The sequence below is a fragment of the Oryzias latipes genome, chromosome 17 (genome assembly GCF_053564925.1).
Source record: "Oryzias latipes strain Hd-rR chromosome 17, Olatipes_Hd-rR_3.1".
In the NCBI taxonomy this organism is placed as follows: Eukaryota; Metazoa; Chordata; class Actinopteri; order Beloniformes; family Adrianichthyidae; genus Oryzias; species Oryzias latipes.
Window position 1 is genome coordinate 20,928,167 of NC_136253.1, and position 20,523 is coordinate 20,948,689.

At 39.2% G+C, this 20,523-nt stretch overlaps 1 protein-coding gene across 1 annotated transcript in view; it reads right to left on the minus strand.

Annotated features, from left to right (window-relative positions):
- The window catches only part of LOC101156849 (BMP/retinoic acid-inducible neural-specific protein 3), a 34,648-nt gene extending 16,022 nt beyond the window's left edge, over positions 1-18,626 (minus strand). Inside the window, exons 1-4 of the mRNA XM_023965379.2 lie at positions 18,236-18,626; positions 17,828-18,116; positions 11,002-11,204; positions 5,852-6,060 (exon numbers count right to left, since the gene is read on the minus strand). Coding sequence (XP_023821147.1) covers positions 5,852-6,060; positions 11,002-11,204; positions 17,828-18,084 — 669 coding nt within the window. The 5' untranslated portion in view covers positions 18,085-18,116; positions 18,236-18,626. The remainder of the gene's footprint in view (positions 1-5,851; positions 6,061-11,001; positions 11,205-17,827; positions 18,117-18,235) is intronic.
- Between the last annotated feature and the right edge of the window lie 1,897 nt (positions 18,627-20,523).

A 20,523-nucleotide genomic window follows, 5' to 3' on the forward strand; every position in this document is an offset into this window, starting at 1 on the left:
GAAACTTTGTCTTTACTACGGTTCTCCTTCCTCTAAACACGCACAATATGAACACACACTCCTCCCTCCGCTCTGACACCCCCCTCTGTCGCTGCACGCGCGCTCCTCTCCTCTCCTTTTTTCCGCTCCGTCCTGTGTGTGCGTGTGTGTTGGGGACTGCACGTGCCTGTGTGAGAGGACGGAGCGGAAAAAAGGAGAGGAGAGGAGCGGCGTGCAGCTCCCTCCACAGCTCACTGTGACATTACTTTCTGTTAGGTAGTTAGCTGCTCAGCCCAGTAGAAATTTCAGAATAAAAGCACTTCAATTGCTGCTTTACTTCCGTTGTGAGTTAATGTGTTGTGAGGTAAGTTAATGTGTTGTGTGTAAAGTTAGTGTGTTGTGTGTAAAGTTAGTGTGTTGTGTGTAAAGTTAATGTGTTGTGTGTAAAGTTAATGTGTTGTGTGTAAAGTTAGTGTGTTGTGTATAAAGTTAATGTGTTGTGTTGTGACCCTTCTGGGCCACCGTACGTTACAGTTAAACTTACTGAATAAACACACTTCTCTATTCATATAGTTTAGTCATCCTGGTGAGGTTTTCTAAATCTTTAGTCACATCTATTCATATCGGAAAATTTCACAGCGTTTCAGGATGACGATACACTGTGGGTTTTTGTGTTGTCCGGGACCGTAGAAGGTTACAGAGAGTTGTGGCTACTATTCAAAGGAGGCGGAGGTGAGTCTTGCAGTTCCCTTGAGGCTCGTGTGGCCACCTCAAGAGACTTCATGAAAATGGATTGTAGCATTGTTATGCGCAATTCAATTCAATTCAATTCAATTCAATTCAATTCAATTCAATTCAATTCAATTCAATTCAATTCAATTTTATTTGTATAGCCCAAATTCACAACAACAGTCGTCTCGATGGGCTTCGTTTCGGTAATTGTGGAAAGTGGAACATAAAGTCAAAAGGATCATGAATACATAGAATTACATAGGAAAATACTAAAATGAACTGACAAACTGACTAAGCTAAACTGGCATCCCTGCCCTTAGACCCCCCGTCGCGGGGCAAGTGTATCGTGAATTATTCATAAGGACAATGTAAGTTGCACGCACTTATCATGTACAGGTGATTCTGTGGTACGATGGCCTTTATGCAGCACTTTAGTTGTTAGTAAGGTGCATCTACTGGCTACTTTCTGACCGCGTGCAAATGCTGTATACACGGGGTGTGCAAGTGATACTTAAGTGCCCATTAGACGCCTGTAGGATGTCCACACAAACTACACTGTAACTGCCTAAATTCTAACAGTCACAAAGAGCACACGCTTGTGCACTAACAGGCTCCTTACGCAGTGGACAGGTTTTGGGAGGGGGTTGAAAGTATAAAAAATCCATATGAACCGCCTACGTCCCACCTACTTCATGCTCACTTACCTTTGGTGTTTCTTGCATGCCGGGTGCAGGTTTACCCATTTTAGCCCGTATCCTGTAAGGTCAGTTGTGACTAAGGCTCAAGATAAGTAAAGTGTTAAAGTTACTTCATTAATATGATTTACATTTTTTCAGATCAAAGTTTGACAATGTAGTGTGGCAATTTTGGAACCTACACATGAACATATGTTTCTATTCATAGAGATTCTGCCCCCTGACGGCATTTAGAGGACAACGTCAGAAGTGAATCAGCCTCTAAAACCAGAAGTCGAATGCATACCAGCTGGTTCCCTTTCATCGTTGACAGACCCTTTGATCTCATTATTTTGGAGTATTAGTCATTTTTGAAGCTCATTCTTGCCAAATCATTGTAGTCAAAGTCATATATGAGGGGGCGCACGCTGACCAAAGAGTGATTCTCAATTGCAGGATGAGAGTTGGATTTGATGGACTTCTGCATCTATATCACAGATTTAATACATTTCTAATGTTCACAAAAAATCGTATTCATCTCCTTAAAAACTTGACTGTCCTCTGCTGTTGAGCTTACTATAAATTATGAAAACTCCCGGACAGAAATACAAGTATTCTCCTGCATCTGTGTGAGTGTAGGACGTCATGTCTTGCATGAACTAGCCTTTGGAGTCAGAAATTCTTTATGCTGATGGAAGACCCACAGAGTCTAGACCCCAATCTCATGGAGAGTCTTGAAGACATGCTGGGCTCTGAATGATGAAAAATTTGTTGCAACATTGTAAAAGCATCATAAATGATGACACTCTGAATGTATGCTAAATAAAACACAAGTCGATCTAAAAATGTGCATGTGCTTTGTGCAAAAGACGTGCAAGAGAAAAAGTCTTCTGTGCTACAAGCGTGTTTATAAATAAGAAGAATCACTAGAAAGTGGATTGGTGTAACTGGGTCACTGGGCTTTCCCCTTCATTATAAATGCACCCGGTCATGATAGCTCTGTCCTACATTCTGTGAGAAAAATACTCTATCATGAAGGGGTGTGTTGGAGGACGCAAAGGAACAGAAGGCGGGATGATGGAGATCCAAATAATTTAATAAATAACTTAACATGACTCAAAATAAAACTTGTTCTTTCACCAAAAAACAAAAAAGTCACAAGATAGAGGATCTGATACTGAAAAACCACAAACTTTCAAAAACACTGAAGGGAAGTAACTCAAACTCAAAATCTGACACAAACAGAAAACGGGTGGGTCTGCTATCAAGAGAAAAAAAAATGCCTGGCAAGGAGAACTCTTATGAACAAGCTGACATGGGACATACGATGAACAATTCTAGAAAAGTTAAACAGGAGGGGTTATGGTTACAGGATGAATTAGTCATGGTGTGGCGAAGGCGAGAGACATCTCACTGCAGGAAAAACCTCTCTGTCTCTGTCCAGGTTGCTTAGGTTCTCCTGTCTTGTCACCATTCTTGTTCTTCCATGTTTTTACTCATCGTATAGGCTTACATTAAATTATTTTACTCTTTAAGACCCAACTCCCATGAACATAGTGTTACTGTTTTTGATATATTGTGGCACTTTTCTAATGATGGAGGACATATATTTACAAAATAAAGCTAAAAATTGCATTTCTGAGTATTTCTGTATTCAAATCATTCTGAATCAGCAGCAGACAAAAAAAGCAGTTTTAAAGAGAGCATATTTGTGAGAAAACACCCTGGGCACCGTGTGCAGGCCACTAGCCTTATGCTACAAACCTCACCAAAAGGGAGGGAACGGGGGGGGGGCTCCGCACCAACCCCACAACTAAGAGGTGAATAACATTATTATGGAGAATTATGCTCTACAACATCATATTCATAACCTGGAAAGTTGGGATTACATAATCCTTATCAAATGATCACAGGTTCAAGGATTTACACAGAGACCACCTAACCAACACTCTGTAAGGACAACTAGCCTTTGAAACGTTAGCACTTTTATTTTTAAAGTAAAATCCAGATTGTTGGATATTTTAGGACTTTGTCAGTTCATCGTAATTCCAAATGATCATTTTTGGAAGAGACTCAATAAACACATAGACATCCAGCAGCCAGAACAGGAGCGATTTTCAAGAAGAAAGCACGTAAAGGGATTTCAAATTCAGTGTCTTCAGGCAAGACCTGTGGGGTGCTTATGAAGCCGCAGCAAAGACTTTAGGAAATGAAGACACTTAACAACCCCACTAATCTTTGCCTAGGTTTATAGGATTAGAAACTTTTTTTTTTTTTTAGCTTTTTTACTTCGGCAAGTTAAGACTTTGCATATTATTGTGTTGGGAGCCCCAGGAAACTCTTATTTTTTATTAATATGTTAATATTATTATTAGATTAGGACTAAACTTGTTGCTATAAAATGTTACTTTTTTCTTTTATCAAAGACATTATATTACAGTAATGTTATGAAAATTGCATGTTTAAAATGCAAATTATGTCTGTCAGAATATTGAGGTAATGCAACAAAAACAAGACATCTATGTGGAAGTCATTTGTCCTTAAGTGAGCCATTGCAACAGCCATTCTAGTGAAGATTTACCGCTGTGCTTCATCTCATTGTCCTGTTGCAGAAAAAGAAAAAAATTATAGCCCAGCAAACACCGTCAGACAGATGGCTTCACATCTGCCTCTACAGCCCTCCAGCACACAAATTAGAACATTCTCTGATTCTGCTGCTCCTTGACAGCTATTATGAAGTGTTTGTGTTGTGCATCACACTCCCACTTTCGTGTCCACTATATTTTTGTTAAAACTGACTGACATATTTTTAGTCATGCTAAAAGTGGTGTAATGAAGCTGGGTAGTGTGTCTCCGCCCCCCTGATATTGCATCTCCTTATACTAAAAAAAAAAACAGGACAGGAGTCCTCAGGTTAGAGTCTGACATATATGGATTTGAGCAAAAATGTCCAGTTTTCACTCAACGAACCCAAAAAGAGTCTAATAAACTTTCCGCCTGTCTCAATTTTACCATGAAATAATCCTGTCAATACATAATAAACCATCCTAAATCAGTCAAGGAATACATGAGTTGCAGCAAATGTGATAAAATATGACTCTTTTTAACAACATGAAAGAAGTGTGTTGACGCTGAAGTGTCTAAGTCTTGATGGGAGCTTAATCGGATGAAGATCAGAACGTTGGAAAGCATCAAGATTGAATTTTGGCATGGGCAAGCCCACATTGATTATTATTTGTATTAATGATCCTTTTGAGTTCATGTTTTACTTTGAAGCCCATCGAGACGACTGTTGTTGTGATTTTGGGCTGTACAAATAAAAAATTGAATTGAACAATTAACCAAAGAAACCCCCACTCCGACACACACACACAAAATGAGCAAAAAAATACTGAAATAAAAAAAAAATGAAAAGAAAAACATAAGGATAGACAGACAGAAAGGCATAAAGAGAAAAAAAAAGATTAATGCACCCTCAGCAGGGCACAAACCAGTGCCCTGCTTGTGCAGGTCCCAAGCCCAGTAAAGGGTCAGGAAGAGCTTTCAACATTAATTGTTACAGACATATCAACAAAATCAAAGGACAACATGAATAGATGAGCTGTTATGATGATTGCATGGTTTTCTAAGCATTTTAGGGGCTCATGAGAATATTCGACACCCCAAACCCTAGCACGCCCAGACTTGCCTACCTTCTACCTGCTCTCTATAGTGGGGCTGGCTAAAACCGGGCCTGGTATGCATGCAAACATTGTTTTTCCAGATTTTATATAGTCTGATAAAACTGTTTTACATTTTGTGTCAAAGTGTCTAAGGTTGCTTTTACACTAGAATAGTCCCCCAGGTTTAATTCAAACAGACAAAAAGTGCCAAAGATTTAACACCTTCATTAGGACACATTTGCTTTCTGACTTGTTGCATGTCACCAAGTTGCCTGAACTGCTTCATGTGACCTATTTAACTCACCTGGCACAGGTGTGCTCATCTTAAGAGTGTTTTAGACTGTGGCAAGTAGGTCGGTGGGAAAGAGGAATGTAAGGTGACCATAGGTGCAAGTGTGAGGGAAGTTGTTGTATTGTTTGGCATTTGTACTCTTTTTTTTAATTATTTTTTTGATTTTTTTCAAACAAAAAAATGAAAATACACAACACTCTAAAATAGACACATATAACAAAATAGTTTGCTTGCAGAGGAGGGGATAGAAGAAAAATCTTGTATGATCCCACCCCTTTTTATAACACCTTATGTTGTACATATTTCTGTTAACATTTTTTTTCCCTTAAACATTCAAATCTCTTCTGGTTAGCACCTATGCACAATTGACATTAGCTTATTTATTTATTTATTTATTTATTTATTTTTTGTTTATTTTTCTAACAAACCTCAGGGCAGAAGAGAGACCCAGTTGCCGTCACGCATTGAGAATGTATTCATACCTCTGCTGTGTTTTCATACTTTTCACATACCCGCACGGCGGTGGATGCAATCTGAAGGTGGTGCAGCCTGCGCAGGGTGCCCTCTCTGTCAGCAAAATACGAAGCAGCCAGCTGATGAAGAGCTTCCAGAGACACGGCGCCGGTGGCATTGGTGATCTTGTTGCTGCCTTCATCCCCTGTGGTAGATGACTCCAGGCTGAGCTTCCGTTTGTCCACAAATATTGTCAAAGACTCTTCCCCTGGTGACAGTCAAGCAGAGAGAGTTCATTAGCTCTGATGGAGCAGAGCTAATCGACTTTCATTAGCATCTTTTCAGAGAGAAATGTGCAGCAGTGATTAGGTGCTGTGAAGAAACTGATGGTTTGGATGATTGGAGGAAAAAGGCACAAACAAGGTCTCCACATCCATTAAAGTCCTCATGAATAAAGAAAGGTTATTGGAGATCGCTGATTAATTTGCTTTAATTACTTTAATTGTTTTAATTATAATGGCCAGAAGCTTAAAAAAACAAAAAAAAGCAGGACTCAGATCAGTTGCTTCTTCCCAAAACAGAAAGTTTCCAATGACTAGAATTTTCAGACAAATCCTCCCTCTTTATTTTTTTTCCCCCTTTTTTGAACATGTTTAAAGCTTATCCAAGAGTGAAAATGTCTCCCTCTTTGTGATGCGATGTGGTGGTAACAGCACATTTGTTCCCAGCGCTGAAAAAGCTGTGAAGCTTGAGCTCTTTTTCTAAAGTAACCCAGGTTCCACTCAGGGGAAGGGTAAGCAGTTTGCAGAAGTTGCTCTTTAGCAAACTTTCATCTTAAATCCTGAGCAAACTTTAACATCATGTCGTTGCCTTCTGTCCAAATAGTTCAAACTGCCTCCTCACAGGTGGCACCATCAAAGGACACCATCTCTAAAAGGATTATCTGAGTATACTTGGAATCCCTGCAGAATATTCCATATTGGAACAAAAAGAATGTTTAAGAACAGGTTAATGGGACGTGAACGTCATCTATTCTCTGCGGAATCTACTGACTTCCAAGAGCACTGCTGTAATTACAAAGACCCTGAAGCTGCAGCTTCACTGGATTGGTTTTCATGGTGTAGACGGTGAATGCAATGCTCACACCAACAACTCCAAGCCCCAAAAAATCGAGTGGAGAGCTGTGGAGCAGCAGAGTGGTGTGCAGTTCACTTTAAAATAAATGCAAATGGCCCTTCAATGGATCGAACAGATTGAACAACAGATTGCTGTGCGTAACAAGTAGTACATTACTCATTAGGTATGATTATCCAAGAATAGTGGGACAAGCCAGTTTCCTTTTTGTGCTTTTCTTCAACTCTGGACAGATCTTTTGATGCAGTATTGCTCCAAAGTGAGCAGATGCTATTGTTGTGACATTTTGCTGGTTGTTTGGTCAAACTTTGGTTCATCCCTGAGAACGCCGTGTGTGAAGAAGACAAAACCAAATGAAGATGAGGACATTATTTGGGATTGCTTTTCCACTTAAATCAAGTTTGATGCTACATTCACACGGGGCTCGGAAACGTACGTCTGAGTGGCCACATCAAATGAAAACTCTATGTACACAGGCATCTATGCGCGTTTCAGGCTTCCGTATTCAAAACCATTAAATTCACTCATTCGCTTCGCAACTTTTTAAGTCAGTTTTCAAGTTTTACTTACAAAACATGAGACCACTGAATGCGCAACAAAAGTTAAACCAGTTGAACTTTGACAAATCAGGTACTTGGTTTTAGTAGTGCTGTATGTTTAGCGTCCTTTTCAATTCACGGAATTACCAACTGTTTAAAAATTAGTCTTGAAGGATAAATTAATAATAGTGGTTTATTATCGGACACAAGTCATATAGAACAGAGGTGTCAAAGAAAAACTGCGAGTGAATGCGCTAATATCAGGTAGAGACATATCTGTGTGACACCATATGCTAAAAGCATGTTCAAAAACCCACGTTCCTGAATGTGCCACACATGCCACTCTAAACTTGGTGCCACAGCCTTTCAAGAGCCAGCTCATAACATAATTCTTTCTGTGCTTAAATCTATATGTGCCCTAAGTATGGTTTGTTTAGTTTCTCTTCATTTTTAGGCACAAACCCTTCACCTGCTTGCAGAATTGTAACACACAACTGTTTTCTTTACAACAGCACGGTTGTACTGTCACTGCTGTGAGTGCAAAACATGTCACAGTTATGGAATGAATTATGCAATAGTACAGTATCACACATAACGTGTGGCATAAAAGTATTTTATCAAATTAAAATTAATTTTATTTCTAAAGCACCTTTCATGTAAAGAGTCTTTTATAAAAGTAAATCAGAGAGCATTAATTTAGGAAAAAGATACAAACATAATATCAAAAGGTCTGGAGCTAAGGTCATTCATTTGCCTGGTTTCAATAGACCACAAATATAGTCACATGCAGGTAGCTTGCAAGTTCTTGGGTTGTACGGGCCCATGGAGGGTTGAAGAGAGGAGCAGACCACTCCAGGCAAATCCTGAAGACCCTCTTTGATGAAAATCGCGGTTTGATGTTTTTAACATGTTCTTGTGCCATTTTTCTTTAGATGGAGGACATATCTATAGAAAATTAGGATCAAAATTGCCTTTCTGAGTATATTGTTATTCAAATCAGTAGTTTGTCCATTTTTTTCAGACACTCCTCATCTAGCCATAAAGGCGGTGGTGATTGAACCATTGGATGTTGTGTTTTTGTGTTAGGCTAATTGACGCGTCTCAGACTCGCCGCTGACAGACGGAGGATACACTACCATTTACTGTACCAACGGACATTGTAACTGTGCCCATGCACCAATCATGCAGGAGAGTTTGATTACATTCTGGGACGATGAGCAATCCAAGATTTGACACAGATGTTTTTGCTGCAAATTGGCCCCAAGAAACCAGGTTAGCCTAAAACCCTGATTATAATCCTGTTACTTGAGTGCATGTAAATACTCCCATTAAAGCTTTCTTCCTGTTAAAAAACGCCCTTGGCTTGCTTCTCATTTGCTTTGCAGTTGCATTAGGTAATTTAGGAGACGCTTTTACCCCAAGCACGACTTACAAAGATTGTCACACTTGCAGATACTGACACACTGATGAAGACAGCGGGGTCAATTTGGGATTAAGGGTCTTGTCGAAAGACACATCAACTAAAAGCTGCGAATCACACTTAGCAATCTGCAAACCTTACCTTAAAGCCACCACCAACCCTTACTTTCAGTTCACGTCATAGGATATCTTCCCAATGGTGATGTTTTTGGAAATTTGACAAAAAAAAATCCCCCTTTTTTAAACATTTTTGTGCTATCTTGGTGGAAGCCTAACCACAGCTACAATTTACAATCTAACTTGTGACCTTACCTGAAATCTTTTTAAGTATTAAACATGCAGATGTTGCAGACCAGATAAAAGTACAAAAACCAACTCAAATTGGGCAAAGGTATTCCTTCAAAGCATGTTAAACGTGACCTCCATAAAACCAAACTGCTTAATGACTCCCAGGCATCAGGATTTTCAGCATGTAAATATTTTTGGAACTGCAAAATTCTATCATGTTAAAAAAAACTTTGTTTCCAATAGTTTATTATGCTGTTTAAAGCGCACATCATGTAGGAGAGGCAAACCTTTCCTCGTTAATCTCAGAACTGCAACTTTCTGATGTTTAGAAACATTTTAATGACCTGCTAGAAAGAACAAAAGCAGAAAAACTGGATTTATTTATGCACAGAAGTTTCTCTCATGCGAGTGACGCATAGTAAGTTTGATTCACTTTTGTTGTTTGAGTGTTTTTGAGTCATGCCAATTTCTGTTTCTTTAAAGTTCCACTCCCGTCATCTCTTGAGTTGTTATCAAAGCGTTCCCAGTTGTCTTTGAATTGTCGTTTTCTAGGACATGGTTTCTGCAGAGTGGCAGTAGCTCATTAGAGATTCATCTCTGAATTGTGGGCGGGACCATTGGCACATACCAAATCTGTCCCCTATTGCCCTTACTGTTACTGAAAGCTCTCTGTTTACACGCTCTCCTGCTATCTTACAGCCCCTTACACCCCAACCTTACATTACAGGTGCAACAAAAATGGTGAGCATTACTGGAGCTATCTAGCTGCAAAGTTTTGAACCAGATACCAGTTAGGACGAGGAAAACAAAGACATACATGGATCTATTTGTCTACAAGTGGATGCATTAGAATGGAGAGCTGGGAGCTCTCGGCCTGCCTAGCGTTTTTCCTGCTTCATAATCTTTTTCAAATGGTATTTTTTGTCTGCTTCTGATTCACAGTTTGAATAAAAAATACTCAGAAATGCAATTGTAAGCTTATTATTCTCTCAATATAACCTATGTCCTCCATTAGAAAAAGGCCACAAGAACATTTGAAAAACATTCAAAACACAGTTTCTTAATAAGAATGGGTTTTTAAAGTTGTTTCTTTTTTACTTAGTTTTTAAAAACAATTATCTGTCTTTGTCCTGCTCAGATTTCTATTATTTGCTCTGTTCAGCTCTGCACATATTTTTCCTGTTGATTGTTCTCACCTGGCTTCAGTTACATTTTTACACCTGCTTCTTCTTTTCGCACCTCTTCAGTCACTATAACTACCTAATGTCAGTTGTTTCTCTCTAAACTGCCTGCATGGTCTTGCTCATCTTTATGTTCTGTTCTGTCCCCCATCTTTTTGCTTTATTTTTACTTTCAAGATTTAGTTATTTTTTTAACATTGTGTTTGTTTGGCTGCATTTAACCTTTGTTGTTTTCCTAAAAAAACCCAGAAAGGTTTAACCAATCATGTCCTGATTTTTAACTTTTTTATGCTATCTCCTTTTCTTATCTAAATACAGGTTTGACAGATGTCCTGTGTTTCTTATTTTGTCATCTCAAAATAATAACTTCACAAGAAAAGTACTGAAAAATCCATTTGTGAATCCTTAAAGTGTAAAGCACCAAAAAAAAGAAAAGGATAGAATGAAAATAATGTCTCTTTTCACTGCCTCTTTTACATGTTTTGCTTTACACATGATCTTTTTGGGAGTTGCATGAATCTAATTCAGAAAAAGGAGAAAAAAATGTGTCTCTTGAATGGCAACAGAAGGTAAAACCACAGCAGGAAGATAACAGGACAAAATCACATTAGAAGCCACGCGGATCTGGCCTGCTTTGAAGCTCTTTACCTCCCAGAGTGGCAGAGAGCAGGAGGTGGGTTCCATATTTCTTGATTAGACTCTCTGTAATCATCTGGAGGGTTGGCCTTCGCCCCAGTTGCCGAATGGTGTGCATGAAGTCGGGGTCAAGTGGCAAGGCCAAACCTTCGCTGCCTCCTGAAGAGACTCGCTTTTCCACAGCCAGGCTGTTCACCTTCCATCGACCGAACTCCCTGGAAGCACAACAATAGCAGACATTTGTTCACCTCTCTTACAGGAATTTCTCTGACCAAGCAGCACTCCTGTTTTTGCCTTTTGGAATGTTTAAGGAGGAATTTGGGTCCAGCACCGGCAGAGCCACAGGAAGTGTAGTTTGTCCTGTGTTCCTCTGCAAATTTACCATGTACAGTATTTAAACTACAAGGTGAAAATCAATATGCTTTTCACTTCAGTTCACCAAAGCAACAATTTACAAACAGCATCTTCAGAAAAAAAGGAGAACAAAACAAAATCTAAAAAGACTTTAATCACCTGAAATGGTCAAAATTTCGTCCAAATTTTTGTAACTCCACTTAAACAAGCAAATGCAGGTACCAACAATGCATCTTCATTTCAGGATAATTTTCCCTCCAATGTGTTTGTAAATTATTCCTGTACAGTTGCTCATTTTTAGATTGTCATGCAAATTTTCCTAAGAGCTTTGCCTCTGCAAGAGCTTTTAACAGCATGAAATTCTGGTTTCATGTCTGTGTATTTGTACACAACAGAACCATGCATTCACATAGCTTGTTCCAGAAATAGCAATCCATGCGTGCTGAGACTGTCTGAACATGTATGGACTTAATTTTATCCATGTGTTTTCCTTTATTTTTCCATTTGCATGTGGCACACATTGTTTGCACCAAAACTAAATGGATGTAGCAGTTAAGGCAAGCGCAAGGAAGAAGTGGAGTGTTACAGACAAGAAAATTGAGAAGCTCAACGTGAAAGGCGAAAATGCTATTCTTTCGCCAATCTCAGCAAAGACATCAGTTGTCTGAAAAAGTCCTATAGAGTAAAAAAAATACATGCTTTTAAAAAAAGAGAATACAAAAAGCTCTAAGTAAGGACAGGAATCAGTGCGCTTGTTTTACATGCTTTCTGAGTTGACTCTTCCAGATTGAGAAAATTATCAATTTTTTCCACAGATGAAAAAAGAAAGGACAGCATCGTGTTGTGAAGGAAAAACATTGATGATCTTTTAATGTTTTTCTTCTCGAAATCTTACAATTCAAATCTCATAACAAGCTCTGCATTTACCTGACATACAGAAACCACCTTCAAATAAGATTTGGTGAAAAACAAATGTAGGTACAAATTGAAAAACGACAGAATATTGGTTAAATTTCCATTTTAGCATGTCAGGCTTAAGTTGTTTAAGAATTACAGAACATATGACTCATTAGTTTGACGATGCATTTGTCCTTTGCCAGCATATGTGCATGAAGATGTTTGTGCACAGGTCTTTTTGCATTATCCATGAATGTGGTGGGAGATTTTCAAAAAATGTTGTAGAAAAAGTGGAAATCTGTCAAATATACAGGCAGATGTCTTGGCATGGGGAGAAAACACACCCAACCTGTTGTCTGGTGGATCAAAGTAGCAAACGGCAGACAATCAAATGCTTTAATTGTTTATATGACCACAAGTCCTTATTAGGAGAAGGGGCTGGACTGGGCTGGGTTGAGCTGAGGCATGCCGGACTGGTCTGGGGCAGGCTGGTCTGGGCTGGACTGGGAGGAGCTCGCTGGTCATTTCAGAAGCTGAGAATCCAGAAGAAGACTGAAGATAGCTTCGATACAGTCTGGCAGCTAGTGGAAGGAAAGGGTGAAGCTTATAAACTGGAGTCCTGATGAGTGAGAATGGGCAACAGCTGAGTCAGAGGTGGGATTGGTAGAGCGAGATAGATCCAGAAATCATACTCTACGCCCCGCTTGTGCAGAACTGGAGAGGAAAACCATACAGATCCCAACACAACCTAAAGACAATGTCCCACAGCCACAATGTACATTTTACGCATATTGCTACAATGAAAATTGGTCATATGTGAATGCCAACGTAGAACATGAAGAGTGTGTGATTATTGCGCCGTTTATATTCATTAGTGATTTGCGTGTCAATTATTTCATTTTAACATATGTGCGCCGTATACACGGTATAAAAGTTATATATCGTGGTACATGCGTAAAAAGTCTGTTACACATACACGGAACGGTCGTAGAAAGCCGTAAATTTACATATGCAACTCGCATAAATCACGCACAATTTACATAATAATTGAATATAAACTAAATCTAAATGTAAAAAAACTGCGTAATTTTCAACCAACCAAAAATTTTGAACAGCTCAAAACTGAATTCACGTAAAGACCTGTCAGCCAAAATCATCTGCGCACATCAACGAATGCAAGGCACTCAGGAATTACATATATCATTCATGTATCATGAAAGACCAAAATGTCATGTGTGGAAAATGTGCAAAATGCTTGTAGTGGCTGTGCTGTGCCATGACCTTAAGCTGTCAGGAATCGGTTGACCTAAGGGTCATTATCACTATTTTCCAATTGTAAAGTCTGTCAAATTCTATTTTACATCTAATAATACGTTTTTGTCACTTTCCATGAGCTGACAGGTTTGTGGGTGTTAAAATAGTGCTGACCCATAAAAGTAGCATATACTAATAAATGTGCAACCCTGCAACAATAGATAAACACATTTATTAAATATTTGTTGTATTGAGATTCCAACTAAACCTTCTGGGATTATAGAACAGATTAGGTGTTCTATAAGATTTGTGTTTTTCAAATCTACATCTATTTTGTGTTTTTGTTGATCTGATTTATTTTCTCCTCTTTTGAACACCATTGACTAACATTCTGAAATCTGTGGATTTTTTTGACAACCTTGATTCACAGCTGAACTCCATTTTGTGACAGATTCTTTTGGGGTATCTTTTGCTTCACCCCGTGGCTGGAGAGGTCCTCCCTTTGCTTCATGTGCATGCTGATAGAATAGCTGGAGGCTAAACAGCCATCCGTCCAGCTGAGCGGACACTCCTGCCCGTCCTTTCGATACAGTGATGGCCTATAATGACACCATCCACTCTGTCCCAGTACCCCAATTATTTCTCAGTCGCTCGTTTTTCTCACGGCAGTGATTTGATGGTCTCCCAGGAGGAGAAGGAAGGCTTACACAGCGACAGGCGGCGCACTGACAAATGTGCATTAACTGGGGTTATGCAGGCAGAGAGATGGCTTACAGTTCAGCAAGACATGTCTCTAAAGGGCATCGGATGACAAACAGTGGCAGCTGATGATATGGGACATGAGCCTGGTTGAGGTGAAAGTCTCTTCTTCACAAGTCAAAGATAAAAATATCTTGGGAGTCAGAAAACTTGGTAAACATGATTTTTTTCTGTGCAGAGTAAAAATGGTTGTGGATGAAAATAACGTTTTGAAATAAGAAAAAAAAAAAACAGTTTGATTAGTAATGTAAACTGCTGTAGGTAATGCAGGTTGGGAGTTAGCGTAGTCACAGTAGAGTTTCTTTAAGTGGTATCAGTCTGTTTTTTATATGTTGCAAACAAGGTTGGGAGTTACAGGTATTGTAGACTAAATACGCTTGCATGGCTAACATGTAGCATGTTACAAACAAGTTCTAGAGTTACTGTCAATGCATTTGATTAAGTCTGACTGACGGATGGACTTGTTTCTGACTCCTTTATTTTGCCTAATACGCCTTATCGAAGGCATAAGTTTAAAAATAGACCATTCAATGACGATATACTTTCTAAGGCACCCTATAGTGCGGAAAACAGGTTACCTTAATCCCCCAGACAACTTAGGACAAAACATTATTTTCGACCTTGTTGGAGCCTCATCAACTGTCCATCAACTGTTCATACAATATTCATATATTTATTAGTCAGTTACCAGAGGGCACCGGGGTTTTTGGCTTGCAGTCTGTATGTTTTTTGATACTCATCTGTATGGCAGGCTAAATGAAAATGTTGTCATGTGCATTAACAAATGGTGAGTGCGTGATGGGGCAGGGGGAACCCTTACTGTACTCATGCTAACGGGTCAACATACCCTAGAGCAAAACATTTGCTAGTGGAGGCACTAAAAACCTTAGCTTACATGTACAGAGTGCACAGGGGCTCTCTCATGTACAATGCACTGTAATAACCTGGATGGCTTTTAAACAGGCTCGAGTATAAAACAGCCAACCCGACTACAAATTTATTAGTTCTCACACACACACCTGTAACACAAGATCTAAGAACACAAGAAACTATAAAAATGATTAAGTCAGAAAAGTTAGATTTGGGACCAAAATTAACCGGCACAGGGAGACCCAGACATGAGCCCCCTTGTGGCTACATAGTTAGAAAGTAACATGAAGGTTCTTGCTCAAGGACCCAGATTGGATAGAGCTAATTGCACGCCGTGTAAAGGTCATATTAAGACAAATATACAGAACTTTAAAAAACAAAAACAAAGTAACTCTAGCTGATCTTCTCAGGCAACCTTAAACAACACAAACTTAACCCTTTAACACCCAAGACGTCTCCTAAATAACACACGTTCCTTGACATACTGCTACTCTATAACCGTTTACATAATCCCAGTGAATCAACACATTACTAAAATAGTGTTTCATAACAGCAAGGAGCTGCTTTATGAAACACTGCAGATCCCACTGATTTTACATTGATTAAATAATCCCTTTACTACTCTATAAAGTGTTGCATATAGGAGCAAGGCTGCTTTTCCCGTTTCAGAATTTTATTTTTTTTATATCAATATTTGAAAAGTTATAGTAGTCCAAAGAATGTAAAAGAATTTAAAGAGTTAAAGTGAAAATTAAAAAAAAAGGAATTATCTTGAAATGGGTCTGATTGTTTATGAACCAGCAAAGACTTGGATCAATGTCATACAGAATTTTTCTTTTGCTTGGAGGTTTTGGTAAGGCTTTGAAGCATTCTGCAACAGGCTTGCAAAGTTGGCAGGCAGAATTTTGTGCTGTGTGAGTTATTTTTCTGCGTATGACAAATTCTGCAAACCTACAGTACAGCATGAATGTAAGATGGGTCTCAACATCACCCAAGCTCATGGGATTTAAACCGGTGACCCTTTGGCTACAAGCCTCTTGTTCAGCTTCTTAAAGCCATGTTAAAGAACATCTCTGTGAACAAAACTCTGAATTAATAGGCAACAATGCTGTTTTTTAATTTTTTAAATCGGGCAATTTTTAATGAACAGCAGTTGGCTGTAAAATGTTTTGTTTGCGTTTTTGTCCTTTCTGTGACTTTATTAATAAAAGTAAAGAAGATCCATGTGCAGATACACATTTTAACCACTACTACTTAGTACATCTGAATAACATAACAGTATTATTTTAATGTTAATATGTTTTACATTTAATATCTAATTTAGCATTTTTGCCTCCACATTTACAGTATGTTTCAAATGAAACGAAATATTGTTTTGTGCATTAAATGCTTCTTTGAGTCTAGCCTGGCCTTCAATTATGAAAAGCAAAGTAATTTTGGGAAGACTTGATTAATATCTATCAATGCTAGTCAATCATTTTCATTTTATGACGGTGGTTAGAACATTTCCAGCTGGAAAGCCAGCCCTCACACTTTCACCGATATTTAGAGGTTTCACTCACTTTGAAAAGTTTGGACACCTTTGAGCTAAAAACAGACAGAAGTGAGAGAATCAAAAGATAGATTTACAGTGCATTTTACTTATTTGAATCAATGCAAATGTAATACTGATCGCATTAAAGTATGTAAGATTGAGATGACATAAGATTTCAAATGGAATAATACTGTCACATGAATAAAATCTAATTATTTTTGTTCAAATATAACCGTCCCAAGTTTTGAATTTGCATTTTTTCGTTGTTAAAAAACACAAATCGACCATCAACTCTTTCTGCAGCGACATCTTTATGCATCCCTAATTCCAGAACTAGCTGGAGAGTTGAAAAAGCGAGCCTGCAGTTAACACAAAACACGACCGACTGCTCCAGATTAAAACATGTCAGCCAGCCAGGACAAACGCTTGACACCTCTGGCAGCTTGCACCGCTTGCTTCTTTGTAACTGCCGATTACTGTTACTAATTAGAGGAAAAGAGGTCGGTGTCAGTGGACTGTGGTGAGGCTGTAGCTGCAGGCGAAAAAAACATTTTGCACTAAACATAGCAGTCCAAAAGATTCATGAGAGAGGATAACAGAGCAAATAATTCATTTGCCTGAGTTGCATACTAGGTGCTTTTTCCATTTGATTAGAGCCACTGGTTGTTTGCCACTAGAAAAAAATAAACCTTTTACTCTTTAACTAAAATCCATAGGACAAAACATCAAGTCATAAAATATATATTTATGTATGAATGAAAAGAATTTCAAAGCAGAATTAGATGTGAATAATATTTGACAGATTTGAGGATGCCAAAAAGTCGTTGGGAGTTTGATCTCTGCATTCCACTTAAGCGTGTCCTTGGGCAATAAGCTGAACCCCACACAGCACGTTACATCCACTGATTGATAAATGTGTGCCACTGAAAAGTGAGCACACATACCTGTACAGACAACAGCAGACTAAATGTTGCACACTTTTACATTGAAATCAGGGGATGCCTTCATGCTACAAGGGTCATTCTGAGGCAGTGACCTTCTAAAAAAAAGCTTTGATTTGGTTTTTAAAAAACCGGCTCCACAAAGGGATTAAAAGGCAGCATATAAACCCTGATTTTGAAGAGGAGATGCTTCACCCATTGCATGATGTGTCAAATGTGCAGGTCTTACCTATAGATCTTGTATCTGGTTGTGAAGCCCTGCTGGTACCTCTCGAGAGCTTCCGTGAACTCCAGACTCTGGTGGAAGGGCCCTTTATCGGACAGCAGCCACTCCAGGGAGCGCGGCGCGCTGTCGCCTGGTCCGGCTGCCGCGGCTCCGGCGGGGGTCACCCCGCAGGTCCAGCCGCAGCAGCACAGCCACAGGCTGAGGGCGAGCCCCTCCCATGACAGAAACAGCCGCCTATGACTGATTCTCTGACAGCTCATGCTTCACCCAGCGACACCTCATTCTCTCCAGACTGAGAGGAAGAAAATAAGGAAAAGTTGCGCAGATGTGGTACACTGTCAAGGTCCTCCAGGTGGATCTAACCGGGGTTCACTCTCACTTTTTATTAAATTGCACTCTTACTAAACTCACCTGCTTTTGCTGTAAGAACTAAACGATCTTCGAAAAAGGTTGAAATCCAACGATTTTAAGAAAATGATCAAAATAAATTAGTGTTCTGATTCAAGGATCCCACAAATTCCGCGGAGAGTCCTCGTGAGAGCCTCAGCAACTTCTTTCTGCTGTCGCTCACTTGGATTAGGGATATGATCCAGCATGCGCCGCGTGCGTATAGGGAGAAGCTCCAGCTCATCCCGAGGATGTCCGCGCGCTCCGACGCAACCACAGAGAGGGAGCGCAGCAGGTTAAATCCATTCAGCTGCCGCAGAGAAACGCAAACTGGAGTCAGTCAGACGCGTTGCTGTCGTCCTTTCCCTCCGATACCATGTACAGGAAAACGACTGAATGAGCGCGCTTTAACAAAGAGAGCGCTTCTTCTTCTTCCCGACTTTCTCTTTAAGCAAGTGAGATAGCGAAAGGGCGAGCGAGAGCATCCTGATGAATATGAAGTTTTTTTTTAACACTCCTGAGGATGAGGATTGTGGCAGTCATCCTAATATGGCTTAATTCGTTTTTTTATTCAATGAAAATGTGGCAATTTTTGTTTGCGTAAATTGGCTTTTAAATGCGTTTTTTTCCTTGGTTTTCTTGTGCCATGCACATTTTAGTTAAAACGGAAGCTTGGAGCTTCCCAGTTTAAATGCACTGCGGCTGAAATTGTTATTTATAAGCCGTAATCACATCTACTATTAAAATTCCCATCATCCCCTTCATTTCTGCCAGCAGCAGCTGACAGTGCAGAAAGCTGATTTGGATTTTTTTCCCCTGGTTTTGCTCGTGGCAGCATCTCTGCCATCTGAGGCAATCCTTCACACACAGGTTAAAGACGGATGACATGAGTGGAAAAGTTTCCACGCACCCTTGTGTGGCATGGGAAAAAATAGGACAATAAACATCGCTTTGCCAGATCCAGTAGTGGATTTTTAAAGCTAAAGGATTGTTCAAATTATTATTTCTGTCAAATATAAAACAACTATATATTTTTTTTCTGGTACACAGTTCCAACAAACTTAATTTAACATCAATTTTTAACACAAAAATGCTGCCAAGGAACTGAAAATCAAACATGTCTTAAGTTCAGGTTGCTAAATGACTTTCCTATTTTGTTGTAATTCACCTGAAATTTAGAGAATCCAGTTGATCCCAATGATTGTATAAATTACTGGACTGAGTGACTGTGACGTCACCCATAAAAAATCACTTACTTCCTTTTTTTTAACCTTTATTTGCCCAGGAAATGACCAGTTGAGTTAAGGACAAAACAGCACATTGTGGTTGTTATTTTGTTTTCCAGAGGCTTAAGGGGGTTTAATTGACATTTATTTATTTAGTAATGAGGGTCCATTTAAATGTTTAAAAACTTTTTCATGCCAACATATTTTCTTTTGTTATGATCAGTTACTAAAAGCAGGATTTCTAATATTGTGATATTTTAGGAGTTTACAGTAGGATTTTATTTAAGTCAAAACAAACGTGAAGCGGTGATTGTCCATCGGAAATTTAAATTTGAATTGTGGGCGTTACCATTGGCATAAAGTAAGCCCGTTCCTACTTCCCATCATCTATCTGTGTACATTCTCCCGCTAGCTTACAGCCCCTCACATCCCTTTAACATTTATCCTGTGGGAGATTTGCCAGGAGAGGTGAGCTACAACGACTGCAGCATTTGAGACTTCCTTTTTTCGATCTTCAAAGTTTAGAGAAGGAGGTCAAAGATTATCACTACACTGTATGTTGTTATGAATTAACCTGAATGTGTTTATGAATGTGAATGAAAGCCAAATCAAATTCTCAGATGTTGGCTACAAAATGAAAGAAGGAGAATGTTTGTGGCTGCCACATTAGCTTTCTAATTTGAGTAGATGGAAAATTATTGGAGGCCTTCTCTCATAAACCTTTTCCTCTGTGGTCTGCAAGTTGCTGTCTTCTGTTAAAATCAGTATTTTTGCAGCTGGGGTGTGCAGTTACTCAAATAAAGCAACTCGTCCTTACTTTTTTTGTATTTCACAGTTTCATTTCCTTCCCACTTTCACAGACAAACTGATTTGCATTTCTGTGTCTCACCCTCAATAAACAGTCTGTTTTCCTCTCATTTAGTCTTTGTTTTTTCTGCTTTGCACAAATTCTCTGTTATCTCTAGTTTGACTGATCCCTCCCGCCTCGGCCGCATGCTGAGCTTTAGGATTAATGCAAGCCATTTTGGAACATTTACTCCCCGACGTTCTGCTATCTCACCTTTTGCGAGCAGATGAGATGGGGCG